Source organism: Oncorhynchus clarkii, chromosome 32 (assembly GCF_045791955.1).
Source record: "Oncorhynchus clarkii lewisi isolate Uvic-CL-2024 chromosome 32, UVic_Ocla_1.0, whole genome shotgun sequence".
NCBI lineage: Eukaryota > Metazoa > Chordata > Actinopteri > Salmoniformes > Salmonidae > Oncorhynchus > Oncorhynchus clarkii.
Genome location: NC_092178.1, coordinates 21,583,641 through 21,603,279, shown reverse-complemented (window position 1 = coordinate 21,603,279; position 19,639 = coordinate 21,583,641). Strand labels below are relative to the sequence as shown.

At 43.4% G+C, this 19,639-nt stretch overlaps 1 protein-coding gene across 1 annotated transcript; it reads left to right on the top strand.

Annotated features, from left to right (window-relative positions):
• Window positions 1–2,881: 2,881 nt before the first annotated feature.
• LOC139392308 (ubiquitin-conjugating enzyme E2Q-like protein 1) lies at window positions 2,882–18,676 on the top strand. The gene is made up of 3 exons (XM_071140206.1): window positions 2,882–3,233; window positions 3,547–4,467; window positions 15,732–18,676. The coding sequence occupies exons 2-3, from the start codon at window positions 3,733–3,735 to the stop codon at window positions 15,861–15,863; spliced, it is 867 nt and encodes a 288-aa protein (XP_070996307.1). The 5' UTR covers window positions 2,882–3,233; window positions 3,547–3,732; the 3' UTR covers window positions 15,864–18,676.
• Window positions 18,677–19,639: the final 963 nt, after the last annotated feature.

Here is a 19,639-nt window from a genome sequence, read left to right as displayed (position 1 = left end):
GCATGAGTGGGACACTTTTTGGTAGATAGCTATGAAGACAATCAAAATCAGTTTACCCCTACTCTAGTGATGCTAATTTCAATTAAGGTCTTATCTAAATGTTTATGATCAAACAACTTGAAAATGTATTATTCAGTGGATGCTACAACCACTAAAAGAACATCAGACCTATACGTTTGCTAAAGCATGGCTTTCAGTTAGTGGGACACTTTAGTAAATGAACTGGGACACTATTTTTCTCATTGGAAATACATTAGTGTTCCACTGGACCTCACACTTGTCATGAACTCATCAATAAGACTTTGTAGAAGCTTGTAGATAACACACTCTGTTTTTACAATTTTGTGACAATAACCGTTTAAAACAAACCTCTCCATGCCATTAGAAAATGTATTTGAAGACATTCCAAGATCTTGGTGAAAATCTAACTAAGGGAGTCTGTACAGCTTTTACTTGATCCTGAAACACCTCTACTATTTACTATATAGCATCTAAAATCGATTCAGAGATGTTATGAACAACTAAAACAACATATTTCAGTGTTTTTATAGAATATCTAATGAAGGGAAATACATTTACATTTATTAAAGGTTTGTTTTGTAGCTGAAAAGGTCCCACTATTCACACACAATTCAGGGGAAGTGGAACAGCACTAAAAATCTAATTTCATGAAATCTAATAACTTTTTACATGAATGGTTATTATATACTGAGCAAAAATATAAACACAACATGCAACAATTTCAACAATTTTACTAAGTTACAGTTCATAAGGAAATTCGGCCCTAATCTATGGATTTCACATGACTGGGCATAGGTCCACCCACTTGGGAACCAAGGCCTAGCCACTGGGGAGCCAGGCCCAAACAATCGGAAAAAGTTTTTTTTATTATTCATCCCTCTTGGTGTTTTTCCAATTTTGCATTACAACCTGTAATTTAAATTGATTTTATGTAATGGACATACACAAAATAGTCCAAAATGGTGGAGTAAAGTGAAAAAAATAACATGTTTTAAAAAATAATAAAAAATAAAAAAAGTGGTGCGTGCATATGTATTCACCCCATTTGCTATGAAGCCCTTAAATAAGTTCTGGTGCAACCAATTACCTTCAGAAGTCGCATAATTAGTTAAATAAAGTCCACCTGTGTGCTATCTAAGCGTCACATGATCTGTCACATGAGTTCAGTATATATACTCCTGTTCTGAAAGGCCCCAGAGTCTGCAACACCACTAAGCAAGCGGCACCACCAAGCAAGCGGCACCATGAAGACCAAGAAGCTATCCAAACAGGTCAGGGACAAAGTTGTGGAGTAGTACAGGGTTGGGTTAAAAAGATAAATATCAGAAACATCGAACATCCCACGGAGCACCATTAAATCCATTATAATTTTTTTTTAAAGAATATGGCACCACAACAAACCTGCCATGAGAGGGCAGCCCACCAAAACTCATGGACCAGGCAAGGAGGGCATTAATCAGAGAAGCAACAAGGAGACCAAAGATAACCCTGAAGGAGCTGCAAAGCTCCAAAGCGGAGATTGGAGTATCTGTCCATAGGACCACTTCAAGCCATACACACCACAGAGCTGGGCTTTATGGAAGAGTGGCCAGAAAAAAAGCCATTGCTTAAAGAAAAAAATAAGCAAACACGTTTGGTTTTCGCCAAAGGGCATGTGGGAGACATGTACTCTGGTCACATGAGACTAAAATGTAGCTTTTTGGCCATCAAAGAAAACACTATGTCTGGAGCAAACCCAACACCTCTCATCATCACCCCGAGAACACCATCCCAGCATGGTGGTGGCAGTATCATGCTGTGGGGATGTTTTTCATCTGCAGGGACTGGGAAACTGGTCACAGTTGAAGGAATGATGGAGGGCGCAAATACAGGGAAATTCTTGAGGGAAAGTCTTCCAGAGATTTGAGACTAGGGCGGAGGTTCACCTTCCAGCAGGACAATGACCCTAAGCATACTGCTAAAGCAACCCTTAAGTGGTTTAAGGGGAAACATTTAAATGTCTTGCAATGGCCTAGTCAAAGCCCAGACCTCAATCCAATTGAGAATATGTGGTATAACTTAAAGATTGCTGTACACCAGCAGGACCCATCCAACTTGAAGGAGCTGGAGCAGTTTTGCCTTGAAGAATGGGCAAAAATCCCAGTGGCTAGACGTGCCAAGTTTACAGAGACATACCCCAAGAAACTTGCAGCTGAAATTGCTGCAAAAGGTGGCTCTACAAAGTATTGACTTTGGGGGAGTGAATAGTTATGCACGCTCAAGTTTTTGTTTTTTTGGTCTTATTTCTTGTTTGTTTCACAATAAAAAAAATATTGTGCATCTTCAAAGTGATAGGCATGTTGTGTAAATCAAATGATACAACCCCCCCCCCCCCCAAAATCAATTTTAATTCCAGGTTGTAAGGCAAAAAAATAGGAAAAATGCCAAGCAGGGTGAATACTTTCGCAAGCCACTGGCGGGTGTTTCATGAGTTTTAATGGGTCACCCCATCTAGGAAACCTGACCACACACACTACAATGACGTCACACTAACCCACAGCTATTTGTTCATACACAGAACACATTCAGGAGAAACCAAATAACTTTTGTTGTGCATGGGTTGCAAAATTACCATAGTTCAGTACAATCTATCGAAAATGTACCACTACACCTGATGTCCCACTAATGCTGACATCACCCTGCTTTCTGAATTGACTGGAATTTAAATGGCATTGGCCCCAGTCCTGAGGCATATAGGCCTATATTACGGGAGTGGGAAAAGCTCTTACGTATCGGCTATGATAGGATGACATTGGCTGAAAAGCCCAGCCCACTTTCACTTTCTCCTCTTTCGTCCACATCTAGCCAGCCCCCTCTCTCCACATCATTAACCATTCAAACCAGGTAGAGCAGCGGAAGCCAACCCACGTCTGACCGGTCGTCCCTTTCCGCTGCTATTTGTGTGTGTGTGAGCGCGGCGAGCTAACGAGGATTGTGTGAGTCCTCGCCAAGGATTAGCGGGGTTGGTTCGTCCTCAGTAACATTAGAGACAGTGTCGCGGCAGCTGCAGTTAAATCAAAGGCTTTAGCTCGCTTTGTTGGATGGTAACCGTTTAATATCCCTCTCTCTCCACTGTAATAGCTGCTGTCAATGCAGCTGAAGACTCGCCTTTTCGTCGCATAGGTTACACGAGGACATTGGGGGTTTAATTTTTCCGAACGGAATTATAAATGGTAAATCGATGTGTATATTAAAATAGAGGTGGTGTGCTATGTGTGAATTATAACCGTTTATAAGAGTAATAACAGTGTAAATGCATATTTCAAAGCAGCTATCTATTCTGTACCCTATGTAGTTTATTGGATAATAGCAGCGATATTCAGCAGCCATTGATCGCCACTAGGAATGCAGTCATTTGCCACAACACAGTCAGTCCACTACGCTACTATTGAATAGGATTATTTTATCTTCAGTGGCAGATTCATTAAACTGCAAAACGAATAGACAGCAGTTCATCGGTTTATTAATGGTGTGTGTGTTTTTCAGTCGGACCTCGTCAGAATGATGCACTGAAGAAGGAATAGGCTACGTGCAAGCGTCTGTCCAGAGGCTGCAGTATAGCTGAGGGATTGCGGTGCAGAGGTTTTTTTACGGTTTCACCGTCTAACATCAGTGGTTGGCTATAAAGGGAGAATCGTGAATCTCGATCGCCCTGCGCTCGGCGGAGACATAATGGCCACTCTACTGCGTAAAATCGGTCTGATTCGTCTTCACGACCGGGACACAGAGGACCCCAAGCATCACCAGGGCTCGCTAAAGGGGACCAAGGGGAACACCAAGAACAACGCCAAGCAGCACTCTCAGACCACCAACGAGACCAACAACCTCCTCAGCACCCCCGAGATAAAAGCGAAGAAGCTGGATCAGCACAGCAGCAAGGACAAACCGTCCGTAAAGGATAAGCAACAGGCCAAGGACACCAAGGAGAAACAGCAGATGGGAGGCGGAGGAGGAGGAGGTGGGATCGGGGTTGGGAAATCAGCGACCAGTGCCTCGATACCACCACTAGCCCCTCACCGGCAGCACTGCACCCAAGTCCGGACGAGAAGACTCATGAAGGAACTCCAGGAGATCCGGCGGTTGGGAGACAACTTTATAACGGTCGAGCTGGTCGACGACAACCTATTTGACTGGAACGTCAAGCTCCACCAGGTAGACAAAGACTCGGCGCTGTGGCAGGACATGAAAGAAACGAACACCGAGTTCATACTGCTGAATGTCTCTTTCCCCGACAATTTCCCCTTCTCTCCGCCTTTCATGCGGGTTCTCACCCCCCGGTTGGAAAACGGGTACGTGCTGGATGGCGGAGCGATATGTATGGAGCTGTTAACCCCCCGCGGATGGTCCAGCGCCTACACAGTGGAAGCCGTGATGAGGCAATTTGCCGCAAGTCTCGTAAAAGGACAGGTGAGGATCTATTTGTTTTATTAATGCATGGGTCTCTATCCCCCAGTCCCTTGTGCGTGTTGTTTTGAAAAACGAGACGCAGTGGACGGTAAAGTCTTGGTGTTGAATGTTGACACTCATGCGTCATGCGCAATGTTTAGTGTAACCGTACTGCGTAAAAGCTGTCAATGTAGTAGCTTACCCGTGTTCATATCTGCCAAACTGTGTTGAATCGGAATGTTGTTTTATTGTGATACAGATTTCATATTGGGAGACCTATTTCTCTCCCACGTCTCAGAGGGAGAGAGAGAGAGAGAGCGAAGGAGAGAGAAGCAGAAATCAATCTACACATTTTAGACGTGATTAGTCTTTAGCTGTGACATTACAGCCGCCATTTCGCAGCTGTGCTCTGAATGTTCTCTACTCTGTGTGAGATGTATATTCATCCTCCTACCTCCTCATCGGAATGCATCATCCTTTATCACCTCCAGAAATCCTCACCGTTAGTGGGGAAAATAAATGTCTAACATAGAATGACAAGGTCACCCCATATCATTTGATAAATGGCGAGATATGGAATAGGTGAGCATGGGAGTTTAATTTCGTAATTTATCTTGTTTGGTAATATAATGTATTATTTTTTGTGGTTCATTTTAGTCACAACACTTCTCAATTGACAGTAGGTCAACCAATCAGCTGAGCAGCCTGACTTGTTAGCCACCTTTTTGCATCATTTCTTTGAACCATACAATTATTTAATTCATCATCGATCCAGGGAGCTCTAACAGTTCTCACGGGTAGTTTCTTAACAGGTGCATTTGTGCATGACAAGAGGAACTTATGTAAAAATATCAAGGACCCCCCCCCTCCCCTCCAGCGACATAAGAGGGGTTTATTTTTTACTTTTACTGTTACATGAAGCAACTCAAACCCGATTAAAATTGCATGCAGCAGTCAATCAAATTGAAGCTACTTGTTTGAGAATTCTAAACTCACACCATGTCATCTGCTGCATTACATTGTGGTTTCACAAAGTATTTGTTTATCCAACCGTTTGGTTATTGTAACAGCAAGCATATAAAATAACTGCAGCCTGTATAATTTAGCTAGGTAGCCAAAATGACATTGCAAACACATCACAGCTCGCTAGCTTGCAATGAGCTAACCAGGCAAGCAATGAAATAAACTAGCTATCATAGTTAATGGTGGACAATTTCAGTGGAAACTGGTCAGTTGAAATTGATTCACTTAGCAATTACATTTATTGACTGCTAAACCATGTACAATAATGTTTATACATCTCCTGTATAAAAGTGTCTTGATCTGTCAATCATGATCATGGGTTGTGCTGCTCAGCACTGACAGCTGTGTTGACATGACAACCGGGTCGGAATCCTGAACCTTCAAATGGATCATGTGACAAAAGTGTTGTTGCTTTTTATTTTTGTAGTAATTTTGACCCCTTTTTTGCCCCAATTTCACGATATCCAATTGGTAATTATAATATTGTCTTATCACTGTAACTCCCCAACGGGCTCGGGAGAGGCGAAGGTCAAGTCATGCATCCGATATCGGGATGCAAAGAGACACCTAATCATGATGTCAATATAAATTACTGCATTGAGACCGCACTTGCTAGAAAGTAACAAAAAGCTAAACCAACAACCACACAAACTGAAATTGGAGGAAAATGAGGGAAAAAACAGCAACTTTTGTTTGATTTAGTGACTTTCTTGTTGGTGTGTGTGCCTGCTCGGCTGAGCTCAGCTGTGCCGCTTGCGGCTCTGCCTTAGCCGGCTGCTGCGTGTGTGTGCACCCATCACTTGTGCCCCTTCCCCCGCCTCTCAGTCCTCTCCAGCCTCTCGGTCTTCAGCAGCAAGTGAAGTGAATGTATTAATTCGGTTCCTTGTTGTTCTCCTTCAAATATTATATTTTACTTTGGATAATTTATCATTGCATGAGCTCGGGCTCCCGAGTGGCGTAGCCGTCTAAGGCACTGCATCTCAGTGCTAGAGGCATCACTACAGACCCTGGTGCAATTCCAGGCTGTATCACAACCGGCCATGATTGGGAGTCCCATAGGGCGGCGCACAATTGGCCCAGCGTCGTCCAGGTTAGTGACTGGCCGCGGTAGGCCGTCATTGTAAAAAATAATTTGTACTTAACTTACTTACCTAATTAAATAAAATAAATTGTCACGGGTGTGTGTACTGGTAGCGAAGTCAGGTGCAGGAGAGCAGAGAGTTGTGAACAGGTGCACACTTTATTATTGCAGGAGCAAACAGCAGACGGACGCAACTGCGTCAAAAGCTCCAGCAAAAATGGCAAAAGTGCAAAGTGCGAAAACAGTCACAAAAGCTGTAGTTTACCAAATAAACATACTTCGTGAAAATAAACACAGAACATGGAAAACCAGCCTGGCGCGCCACATAAAACACGTAACACAAAACAAACACGGCCTCAGGGACGACCCGTAGGGCGAGGTGCAGGGCGATTTGCCGGAGACGGTGGAACTCCCACAGCAGTTCGGTGTCCAACACGTCCGCCACCGGAACCCAGCACCTCTCCTCCGGACCGTACCCCTCCCACTCCACGAGGTACTGTAGGCCCCTCTCCCGACACCTCGAATCCAGGATGGAACACACAGAGTACGCCAGGGCCCCCTCGATGTCCAGAGGGGGCGGAGGAACCTCCCGCACCTCAGACTTCTGGATCGGACCAGCCACCACCGGCCTGAGGAGAGACACATGGAACGAGGGGTTAATACGGTAATCGGGGGGAAGCTGTAACCTGTAACATACCTCGTTCAGTCTCCTCAGGACTTAGAATTGACCCACAAACCGCGGGCCCAGCTTCCGGCAGGGCAGGCGGAGGGGCAGGTTTCGGGTCGAGAGCCGGACCCGGTCGCACCGGGGCCTCACTGCGGTGACGGTCTGTGCCCACTTTCTGGCGCAGCACGGCGCGCTGAATGTGGACATGAGCAGCGTCCCATGTCTCCTCCGCGCGCCGGAACCAGTCGTCCACCGCATGAGCCTCGATCTGACTCTGATGCCAAGGAGCCAGAACCAGCTGATACCCCAATACACACTGGAAGGGGGTGAGGTTAGTGGAGGAGTGGCGGAGTGAGTTCTGGGCCATCTCCGCCCAGGGCACAAACGCTGTCCTCTCCCCCAGCCGGTCCTGGCAATAGGACCTCAGAAACCTACCCACATCCTGGTTTACTCTCTCCACCTGCCCGTTACTCTCGGGGTGAAAACCTGAGCTAAGGCTGACCGAGACCCCCAGACGTTCCATGAACGCCTTCCAGACCCTCAACGTGAACTGGGGACCCCGATCAGACACTATATCCTCAGGCACCCGTAGTGCCGTTAAGACTTGTGTCAACAAGGCCTCCGCAGTCTGTAGGGACGTAGGGAGACCGGGCAAAGGGAGGAGATGACAGGACTTAGAAAAACAATACCACACAATGACATGGGGGGAACAGAGGAATATATATACACAATTTGATTAGGGAATGTAAACCAGGTGTGCGGGGAACAAGACAAAACAAATGAAAAATGGAGCGGCGATGGATAGAAGGCCGGTGACGCCGACCGCCGAACGCCGCCCAAACAAGGAGAGGAGCCGACTTCGGTGGAAGTCGTGACATAAATAGAAAACATGAGAGACACAGGGACAGCATAAATTGGTGTCAACTGGCGACAAATTCAGCAACCAACAACTACTTTCCTTGGAAAATTGTTGGCAACACTGGCAGCATCTTCTGACAACGAAACGTGATGCACATTAATTGCTCTGGTCCTTCAATAATGTTGCAGTCATGTCACATGTGGTGCTATGCTGTCAAATCGTCCTACATGTTTCTAGTTTAACCAGCTGTTTTCAGACACTGATACTGTTGAATTTGGTTGTTATATTGGCAGATTTGCTAGCATCAAACTATTTCACTTTAGCTAGCTTCTACTTTAGCTAGCTTCTACTTTAGCTAGCTTCTGCTAAGTGTTTCATTTGCAATGCGATATCCTCGACTACTGTAATGAACAGTGTCCTGACGAGGTAGCAAATGTTCAAAACCAGGCATTGTTATGGTCAGATGTATCCAAATAGATGTTGCTACAAAACAGATGTTGCTAAACAAACGTGAATGCTGCTACTTTGCTGTTATTCTGGCTCAGGTTGACATTACTGTGTTAGCGGAGTTGGCTAGTTAGGAAGCAACCGTTGGCTGGCAACGGAACATAAAAAACAAACGATGTACATAGAGAAATAACAAAAATAATTAACAACTGGTGATAGAACAAAGTGGAAAGAGGAGGATGTATGAATTCATTATCAAAATGAAAATATACCCAAAAACATGTTATTTTTACAGTATATGTGCGCTTTAGTATTGTTTTCTTTGGCAACTGTGGTATAAGCGGGATAAACGCCTCCGTTCTGTACATTACCTTGGAAAATGAACTCTGCGTTGTCTATTATTTACAAGGTAATTTTCAGAACATCGGCGTTTATCCCATCGGTGTGTACAAAACCTTAAGAACACCTTCCTAATATTGAGTTGCACCCCCTTTGCCCTCAGAACAGCCTCAATTCGTCAGGGCATGTATTCTACAAGGTGTCGAAAGCGTTCCACAGGGATGCTGGCCCATGTTGACTCCAATGCTTCCCACAGTTGTGTCAAGTTGGCTGGATGTCCTTGAGCGTGAAAAACCCAGCAGCATTGCAGTTCTTGACAAACTTAAAACATTGCACCTGACACCTACTACCACCCTCAGAATGGCACACATACACAATCCATGTCTCATCAACAAACAAACAAATCTTTAACCCCCCCTTAATCTACACTGATTGAAGTGGATTTACAAGTGACATCAAGAAGGGATCATAGCTTTCACCTGGATTCACCTGGTCAGTCTATGTCATGGAAAGAGCCAGTGTTCTTATTGTTTTGTACACTCAGTGTAGTATCATTTCAAATGATATAGTTACATTGACACATATGATGTGGTCACAACCGTAAATGCATGGGCAATGTAAAGAAGAACACCCAAAGAGATCCATAGCAAAGACATCAATAATCTAGATTGGTGTTGGTCACATCATCTCAAATATTTAATTTTACTTAATATATTTGTCCCTAATGATGCATTGTGAGCAGCAGGCCCACCGCCTGAGGCCTTAGGCCTGTGAAGGAGACTCAACTATCATGGCTGCTACAGGAAATGCTCTCCTGGGGAATTGGTGATCATTATTCTGCTTCAAGGGGGACTTTTTTGCCTTCAGAATGCAGTTAAATGCTGCTCAATCAATCACATGCACAAACACAGTAGCCTACACACACACATACACACACACACACACACACACGCATCTTGATTAGCAGTTCGTTTTTTCCATCTTATCTGTGATTACACTCTGATGGGGTGATATTAAAAGGGAGACAGAGCGTGTGAGAGAGAGAAAGAGAGAGAGTGAGAGCAGCTCTGCAGTCAGTGTACACTAATTACATCCCAGTGCCTTCCTCCTCCAGTTTGCTAATGAAAACAATATTGATTAATTATGCAAGTGTGAGCGTGCACATGCGTCTTTGCTTGTGCGTTTGAATGTGTATCCTGATTTCCCATGTGATTGGTTTGCCACATACCAAACGTGAAACTAACACAGTAATTCCTACTTGAATGCTACTAGTAATGCTACTCTGTGGTTCCCTGTGGTGGATCTGCTTGAGAGAGAAATAATCACATCCAATAATAACTATATAACTATATAACTAACTATAATATCTCCTGCATGGGAGGATGATATAATTACTGAATAGAAAGACAATAGATTCCTATGGTTTCCCCATTGCTGTGTACTAGACTAGATTGAAGTTGAATGAAAAAAGTGCTGGTTCTTTAATTTTACAGTACCAGAGTTAATATCCAAGTGATTATTCTATAAGCGGTACTCAAGCAGTAGAAAATGTGAGGTGCACCACTCCAATTCAAGTACTGCATGGTCTTTAGGAGCGGTTTGGCCTTGTCTGATTATCAGTGTTATCATACATGTTATCACAGCTATTTGGGTCAGTGGTCATGACCATGAACATAACCACATCCAGAGAGGACCATTATTGAATTAAGACCAAATTTACTCTGAAATGTTTTACCTTTCTACAATTAGTAAAAGTCTATAAACAGTTTATAAACCCATACCCTCTATACATTTATTTGTATGTTGCACAACTACAGAAAAGGAACTATAATAGGTGTAAACTACTTATAAACCTATTACAAACCCTTTATAAATACAGTACCAGTCAAACCTACTCATTCAAGGATTTTTCTTTATTTTTACTATTTTCTACATTGTAGAATAAAGTGAATACATCAACATTATGAAATAACAAATATGGAATCATGTAGTAACCATAAAAGTGTTAAATACATCAAAATAGATGTAATAGCAACCCTTTGTCCTTCATGGCAGCTTTGTACACTCTTGGCATTCTCTCAACCAGCTTCACCTGGAATGGTTTTCCAACAGTCTTGAAGGAGTTCCCACATATGCTGAGCACTTGTTGGCTGCTTTTCCTTCACTCTGCGTTCCAACTCATCCTAAAGCATCTCAATTGGGTTGAGGTTGGGTGATTGTGGAGGCCAGATCATCTGATGCAGCACTCCATCACTCTCCTGAAGGTGTGTTGGGTTGAAAAAAAATGATAGTTCACTAAGCACAAACCAGATGGGATGGCGTATCGATGCAGAATGCTGTGGTAGCCATGCTGGTTAAGTGTGTCTTGAATTCTAAATAAATCACTGACAGTGTCACCAGCAAAGCACCCCCACATCATCACACCTCCTCCTCCATGTTTCACGGTGGAAACCACACATGCGGAGATCATCCATTCACCTACTCTGCGTCTCACAAAGACACGGTGGTTGGAACAAAAAATCTCAAATTTGGACTCATCAGATCAAAGGACAGATTTCCACCGGTCTAATGTCTCTTCTTATTGGTGTCCTTTAGTAGTGGTTTCTTTGCAGCAATTCGACCATGTAGGTCTGATTCACACATTATTCTCTGAACAGTTGATGTTGAGATGTGTTTGTTACTTGAACTCTGTGAAGCATTTATTTGGGCCTCAATTTCTGAGGAAGGTAACTCTAATAAACTCTGGGTCTTCCTTTCATGTGTCGGTCCTCATGAGAGCCATTTTCATCATTGCGCTTGATGGTTTTTGCGACTGCACTTGAAGAAACTTTAAAAGTTCTTGAAATGTTCCACATTGACTGACCTTCTGTCACGGCTTTCTTCTGTTGAAGGAAAGGCGGACCAAAACGCTGCGTGGTTATTTTGATACATCTTTAATAAAGATGACAATAGAACAATATACAAAAACAAGAACCGTGAAAAAATGAAAACAGCCCTATCTGGTGTAACAAACACAAAGACAGGAACAATCACCCACAAAACCCAACACAAAACAGGCTACCTAAATATGGCTCCCAATCAGAGAGAATGACTAACACCTGCCTCTGATTGAGAACCATATCAGGCCCAAACACAGAAACAGACAAACAAGACATCCAACATAGAATGCCCACTCAGATCACACCCTGACCAAACAAAACATAGAACATGCAAAGCAAACTATGGTCAGGGTGTGACACCTTCTTGTCTTAAAGTAACGATGGACTGTCGTTTCTCTTTGCTTATTTGAGCTGTTCTTGCCATAATATGAACTTAGTCTTTTACCAAATAGGGCTATCTTCTGTATTCCACCCCTAATTTGTCAAAACACAACTGATTGACTCAAACGCGTTAAGAAGGAAAGAAATTCTACAAATTAACTTTTAACAATTGTTAATTGAAATGCATTCCTGGTGACTACCTCATGAAGCTGGTTGAGAGAATGCCAAGACTGCAAAGCTGTCGTCAAGGCAAAGGGTGACTACATTGAGAAATCGCAAATAAAAAATACATTTTGATTTATTTAACACTTTCTTGGTTACTACATGATTCCATATGTGTTATTTCATAGTTGTGATGTTTTCACTATTATTATACAATTTAGAAAATAGTAAAAATAAAGAAAGACCCTTGAATGAGTAGGTGTGCAAACTTTTCACTGGTACTGTATATTTGCATGTTGCACAAGCTACACACAATCAGACATGATGTGTTGACATCACATCACGTCATATTGCAATTCCAGTATATCTGTTTGCATATTGCACATTAATCTCCACAGTCAACAACAAGTCTTCAGTGATATGTTGTTGTGTTGATAATATGTACACCTCTCCAGTCCCATAGCATGTTTATTCATCTTGATCCTGTTCTCTGGCACATGTAGCCAGGTGTTATGCAATCATCCCAGGTTCAAATCCTCTTCCCAAGATGCACTGGGGCACTGAGCGGATCGCCGCCTGGCCCATTGACTGATCTCCATTCACAAGATTACCCATCAACCACTTCACTTCACACAACGGACAAGTGTGTGTCCCACTGGACGTGAGCAAGCGAGGGAGGGAAGGCTTAAGTGAACTAGATAAACAATGACAGACTACTGCAGTGTACAGCTTCAACACACTCTGGATGCAAATACAACCTCACCAAGACATCCGTACGCACACACACAAACACACACACACACACACCTGTCCTCTCTCTGACTCCCTCCCTCCTAACATTAGAGAGTTAATTAAAGCTCAATTTCCTCTTTTTAATTCTCAAATCAAAGAGCTTTTAGAAAGGCTGCCCATTTACCTCACTGAGCTCATGAGTGCTCTCTTTTGACCTCTCTGTCTCTCTCTCTCTCTCTCTCTCTCTCTCTCTCTCTCCATCTCTTTCCTGCTCTCTCTCTCTCTCTCTCTCTCTCTCTCTCTCTCTCTCTCTCTCTCTCACACACTCTCATTCTCTCACTCTCTCTCTCTCTCTCTCTGTTTTTTCTCTCTCTCTCTCTCTCTCTCTCTCTCTCTCCATCTCTTTCCTGCTCCCTCTCTCTCTCTCTCTCTCTCTCTCTCTCTCTCTCTCTCTCTCTCTCTCTCTCCATCTCTTTCCTGCTCCCCTCTCTCTCTATCTCTCTCGCTGTTATTTCTGTCTCGTTAAGCGTCTGCCTGGACATGCCCTAAGGCAGGAATGAGTTATTTCAGTCCCTAGTCTGTCCCCGCACACCACCACTGCAGCCTGTCCCCTGGCAAACATAGGCACCCTGGCAAGGGGGAAGTTAATACCCAGTGCACAGGTCAGACAGGGGACGGAAATAATCGTCACACAGCTAAGGGGAAGGAAATAACCGCTGTGGTGGCTAGAGGGACGGAAATAATCGTTGCCCGTTAATGGAGTGTGCTGACCGATGGAGTGATATTGTTGATTGATGCAATGTAAACCACATGGTAGTCAGTCTCTACATTGCTCTCTTCCAGGCAAGGTGGATTAGGGGAAATAAGTCCTAGCTCTTAAATGGCTGTGATATCCAGTTTAATTCAATCAGTGCAAGACAATTCAGGAAATTGGTTCAAATTTAATTGGTTAATTGGTCATAATTTATTAGATTTTAGAGTTTCTGCTGTGCATACGTGCGTGTATGTGTGTGTGTATTGTAATTGGTCTAATAATGGGTGTGTGTTAATCCACTGGCCAGTCTCTCTGTCAGTCATCTATGTATATAGAAATCCGTGGTTTTAACAGCGGCAACTGGCACATAATATAATATTATTCAGACATCGACAGGATTATACCAAGCTAACGAATGGGTAGGCAAGCAGTTGACCTTTCACCTCTCAGGAAGGGGTCCTAGGTTTCAGGAACTCGATGATTTATTCATAAGAAGGTTGTGTCTGTCTCGACGACTGAAGTCTTTTCTGGATTCCTCTGCCTGGTAAAATAACAAACATTTCTTTCACTTTTCCAGTCATTCTAGTCGTTTTGAGAGAAAAGGTGGCCATTACTGCTGACTCAGTGTCTTGAGTGAGCATATCAATAGTCTATGGGAGACTCTCAATTGCATACTCATTGCGTCCTCTCTCCTCTCAAAAAAAAACATTGGATGAGAAAGTCAGAGGTCCCTCCCCTCTGACCTTCTCCTTCAATGGGTTTTGAGAAAGAGGCGAAGAGAGAGGAGAGAGAGGACGCGAGGAGCATGCAATTGAGATACTGCCTATAGTGGGCCTACCACTCTAACTTTTGAGACACAGCCTTAGTCCTGAGCTGATGATCCTCCTGTTCTTATTATGTTCCTGTTCTAATCTGTCTGAGTCACTTAGTCTCATTAACCAGCTCAGTCAGACATGGAAACTGTGTTGCTAATCACCTGACCACTCAGCATTATGATCTCATCCTACTCACCCCCAGCATCCGCAAGACACAAAATGGCCGACCAGACACACAAGCCCTTCATTTGACACAAAAATGGCTGTATCTGAAACAATCTCAAGTTCTACATGAAGTGCAACACTTCTGACCAGAAATGACATCCTTAGGTAATGAACAATATAAGGAATAGGGTGCCATTTCAGATGCAGACAGAGTCAGCATCGTGCACTACTTTTCACCAGAGCCATAAAGAGATTTCTTGATCCCTATGACCCAAAATGACGTCTAGACACAGGAGCCGCTCGTTTAATACATTACTTTTTAATGTGGTTTAAGTGTGTCCAATGGAAACTGATTTACCATTGTGGTGGCAAGGAGCCATTCTGGCCTGTGTTTTCTCAGCACTTCTCTCTCTCTCTCTCTTTTTCTCCATGCGTGTGTGTACGTGGGTGTGTGAGTTGACTCTCCGACACGTTATGCTCCAGAGGTGAATCATAAATTAGATGATGTAATTTAAAACAATACACGATGCCTCCAAAGGCAGAATCAGCCGTGCATCTTATATTAGCTTTAGTATGCCCCTTATTGTGCCACTGAGGCTAAATATTCACATTTTTAAGATAAAGTCAGGGACTTTATGTTGTGTTATTTTGTTCTCCCACCCACACAATGCTCTTTAGAGAAGACTGAGCCACCGTTGCTAAGAGATCGATGAGCTTTAGTGTCACATGCACCGCCTACACTCTCTCTTTGCTTTTTCTTCTCTCCCACATATATTATTAGCCTTTGTGTGCGAGGAAAATACAGTTGTTGCTCTTTTATTACCCAGATGGAAGATGGTGGTTGGGTGAAAATACTTGAGGTGTTGAATGCAGATGTAATGTACTCATTATCTATCTCTCTGTCTCTATAGTATCAGTGATTGGTTGAGGCAATGAATTATGTAAATACTGTACTAATCATGTCTCTCCCTCTCTCCGTAGGGGCGTATCTGCAGGAAAGCAGGGAAGTCCAAGAAGGCTTTTAGCCGCAAAGAGGCAGAGGCCACCTTTAAGAGTCTGGTGAAGACCCACGAGAAGTACGGCTGGGTCTCCCCCCCTGTGTCTGACGGCTGAGGAAAGAGGTTGGCCATGACGCTAGCTAGCCATGCTAACCACGACACACCACGCTAATTCAACTCCTCCTCCTTCTTGACACTACAGCTCCGCCGCTCCAGTTGTTTTGTTTTTAGTTTTTGTTGTTTCAATCACCTCACTGAAACTCTTCAGAAAAATGAACAAACGAACGCTCGTCATCGAGGTCTACTTCTTCACTTTGCCGATCATTGCCATCATCAAGTGGTCATTTCTCCACATTCCTCCAGCGCTGCACTCCTCTGTGGCCTCGTTCCCTCCCTCCTTCACTTTCTCTTTCTCTCCCTTCGGCTGAATAGAGGGTTCAGAGTGAGGTGTGTCTGTCAGTGGAGGGTGTGTCACAGCGGGCCATGGATTGGGTTTCCGACACACACACACCCACACACACTGAGGGACATTCAGACAGACTGTGTGTGGATCTACGGGTAAAGACTGTGAAAGACTACTGCGAAGAGGGCGATGTATTCTCCTCTCCAACCTTTACCCCACCTTCCCTGCTCACCTTCCCTCCTCTCCTCTTCTCCTCTCATCCTTCTCTCCAAGCTGGCACCACACTGCACTGAACTGAAGTCAAACTTTCCATCCCCTCTGCCTGCTTGATCCTTTACCTACAAACCAGCCTGTTGATGTTTAATAGACTGGCAGTGCAGGACGGCAGCTCACGCATTCACCCCTTCCTTTTCTCTTCTTTTTCTCTCTGTTCCTTTCTTTTCCTTTTGACTGTGCTGTTTTTCACAGTTCAATGCAACATGAAGATTGTAATGTATGTAGAGCTGTGCTCTCTATCTCTCTATCGTTTGTTCTCCTCTCTCTCATTCTCTCCCTCTTTGTGGCTAAATTTAGACCTCACTGTGTTGCATACATGGTTATTGATTTCTAATGGAGAAAAAACATCACTTGTTTTATACCCAGAGACTCTGTACGATGAAGAGAATGGCAGTCAACTACAGCGCTCTCTCTCTCTCTCCCCTCTCTCTCTCTACTCTTTCTAGCTCTCTCTTAATCTCTCTCACCTCTCACTCTCTCTCTCTCTCTCTCTCTCTCGTCATATTATCATGTGTAGGAGAAGACCAGCAGCTATAATTCCCATGATTTAGATACCAGATGGTCTAGCTAATAACCAGGCACATGAAGGGTGTGTGTGCTTTCATGCATGTGTGTGTCTCAACATGGTTTTTCATTGTGTTCCTATGTGATGGTAACTGTACTGTGCTGATCTTTTTACCGTCAGTATGCCAGTAATGGTATTAGTACATTATTACTGTATGGAGATGTTTTTACAGGGGTAATGATGATGATGTCCTGACCAGAGGAAATTATCATCGCTACTAGTTCCCCATGGGATTGTACACCACACACTTCAGAGTGGCTATTTTGCATTGGCACATCACACACACACTCCTCAACATTTAGCGCTGATATTCATACACACACACACACACACGATACCCCTAAATGAGGATGGACAAAGCAGAGCCCTGGTGAGGATGGAGTGGTGGAATAATAAACGAGTGTCCTCTGAGAGATGAGCGTGTCTCAGTGAGCTCCTGATTGATGTCTGGATTAGAGGGAGGAAGAGAGGGAACACGGGAGGAAGAGGAAGAGAGAAGGGTGCGTGGCAAGCTTTGATGTCTCCCGACGGCTTCTCAAAATGTCAGCTGGAATCCAAAATGGCTGAAGAGAAGCGTGTGTGTGTGTGTGTGTGTTTCATAACAATTACACACACACACACACACACTCTCTCTAGACTCCAAGTCCCTCCTATGCCGTGCATTATATGTGTGGCTGTGAATGAGCACTACAGAGAGATAGCTGCTTATTCCAGTGAAATTTGAACAGAGAGACAGAGTTGTCAGATGAATAACTAGTGAGAGTGATGCCATCATATGTCCTGCTCTGCTCTGCTCACTCACTCACTCACTCACTCACACACACACACACACACACACACACATCCAACTCTGCTCTGACATTCTGTCACTCTCACTTCCGCACATCTAATTTTTTGCTTTACATTGTGTGTAAGGCAATGTTCATACAGCATGTTCTTATACAGTATGTTCCTCATTGGGGGGGATGACATGTGTGTGAGAGGGGTTGCTGTGTCTGTGATGCTCCCTTGGAGAAAGTTAAAGAAATCACCATCTGGTATCTAATCATGGGAAAGGGTAGGTTTCAAAATGGTACCCTACTGTAATACCCATCTAGTGCACTACTTTTGACTAGAGCCCTATGTAGGGAATAGGGTGCCATTTGGGATGAGGCATAAGTCAATGCTGATGATGGTCTTCTCTCTTCTTTTGTGGGCAGTGAAGTCAGGGTTGGCTGTGGGTGTTTCACTGGGCGTTACGATGAGAGGAGAAATCTACTGTAAAGTGAACAATTAATAGAAGATGAAATATCTCCAAAATGGGTGTTTGCTGGTTTAAAAAGTATCATTTTGTGATATAGTTTAGATCGGTAGTTTGCAGACACTAACTGAGTGAATCGATTCTGTATTATATCTGCATGTGGTAAGTGATTGGTAGCTAGCTATCTTTTTTTCAAGAAAAGCAACGAAAAAAACGAAGTCGGGGTAAAAAACGAACAGTAAAATGCTTCTCTTCTCTTGTTCTCTTGATTTCTGTTTTCTGTATGTATATTTTTCTTTCCGACTACCCTAAAAAATACTGTCACGTTGTGTTCTCTGAATGTTTGTGTTTTAATTTATTTGTGGTTTGCCAAAATGAAGATTTTGAAGCATGTCGCAGGTATTGTCACAGAAAAAGAGAAAAATAAATCCGAACTAAGAATGATGATGTGTATCTGTGTCAGAAGGGTGTTCAGATGTATATTTTGTGGGAGACTTTCAAGGAACCAGATTAAGAAGGACTAGATAATGATGTCATAAAGCCCCAACATTCTCCAGGAAGTAATCTGTCACAAGGAGCAGAATTCTATGGAGCTCAATGGAACTGAAGGATCAGTCAACTCTTGGCTCTCACATGTATTTCCTACTCTCCTCTGTGATATCACCAATGTCCATCCTTCTTTCTCTGGTTCCGGACTGCGTTACTGCTTGGGTAGAAGTTGGCCTTAGGCACAGATCTAGGATCAGCTTACCCTGCCTAAACCCTAACCATTAGAGTGGAATGTGCAAATATGTTCCTAGATCAGTTTCTATGAGCAACTTCACCCTACTCCCGACTGAAGTGTCTAGTCCAGACCGAGGTCAATGGTTAAAAAGGTGAAAGGTCGTTGCAAGACCAAACAGGAATGTGCAATAAAAGTTACGGCTTATTGAAACTGACGAATGGACCTGGTTTTGTTTGCATTCCCTCACATGATACACAAACATTTATCTATTTATCTCTTCTCTATCCAAGATCTTTGCTGTTTTTCATGTCATCATGACCAAACTAGAGTTGTGAGACATCTATCTGTTCAATGTCCAAGATCTTAGTTTTTTCTTCCCCTAACCACAGAGTTAGAGGTATTCCGGAGTAGTTTGAGTACATTGTTAACCGAGGCACAGCAAACTGTTTCCAATGTTAGGGTCTCTTTACCGAGCAATACTACGCATTTATTAAGCATTGACTTACTATTTTGAAATGTTTTCACCTGTTTTTCAGAGTGAAAGGTTCTTCCTTAAGAAGTCAACTGTTACTTAGTGCTACATACATTTTCTGTGTTATCTCTTGGCTTCTGTTGTGCTCCAGTTTCATATGAAAACACAGTATCTTTCTCCATTGTCTCAGATTCCATTAGCTAGCTCCAGT

Excerpts from the sequence above, each read along its gene's own strand:
- LOC139392308 (XM_071140206.1), top strand. The coding sequence starts at position 3,733 with ATGGCCACTCTACTGCGTAAAATCGGTCTGATTCGTCTTCACGACCGG. Across the intron at positions 4,468-15,731 it reads CAAGTCTCGTAAAAGGACAG|GGGCGTATCTGCAGGAAAGC; the intron begins GTGAGGATCTAT and ends CTCTCTCCGTAG.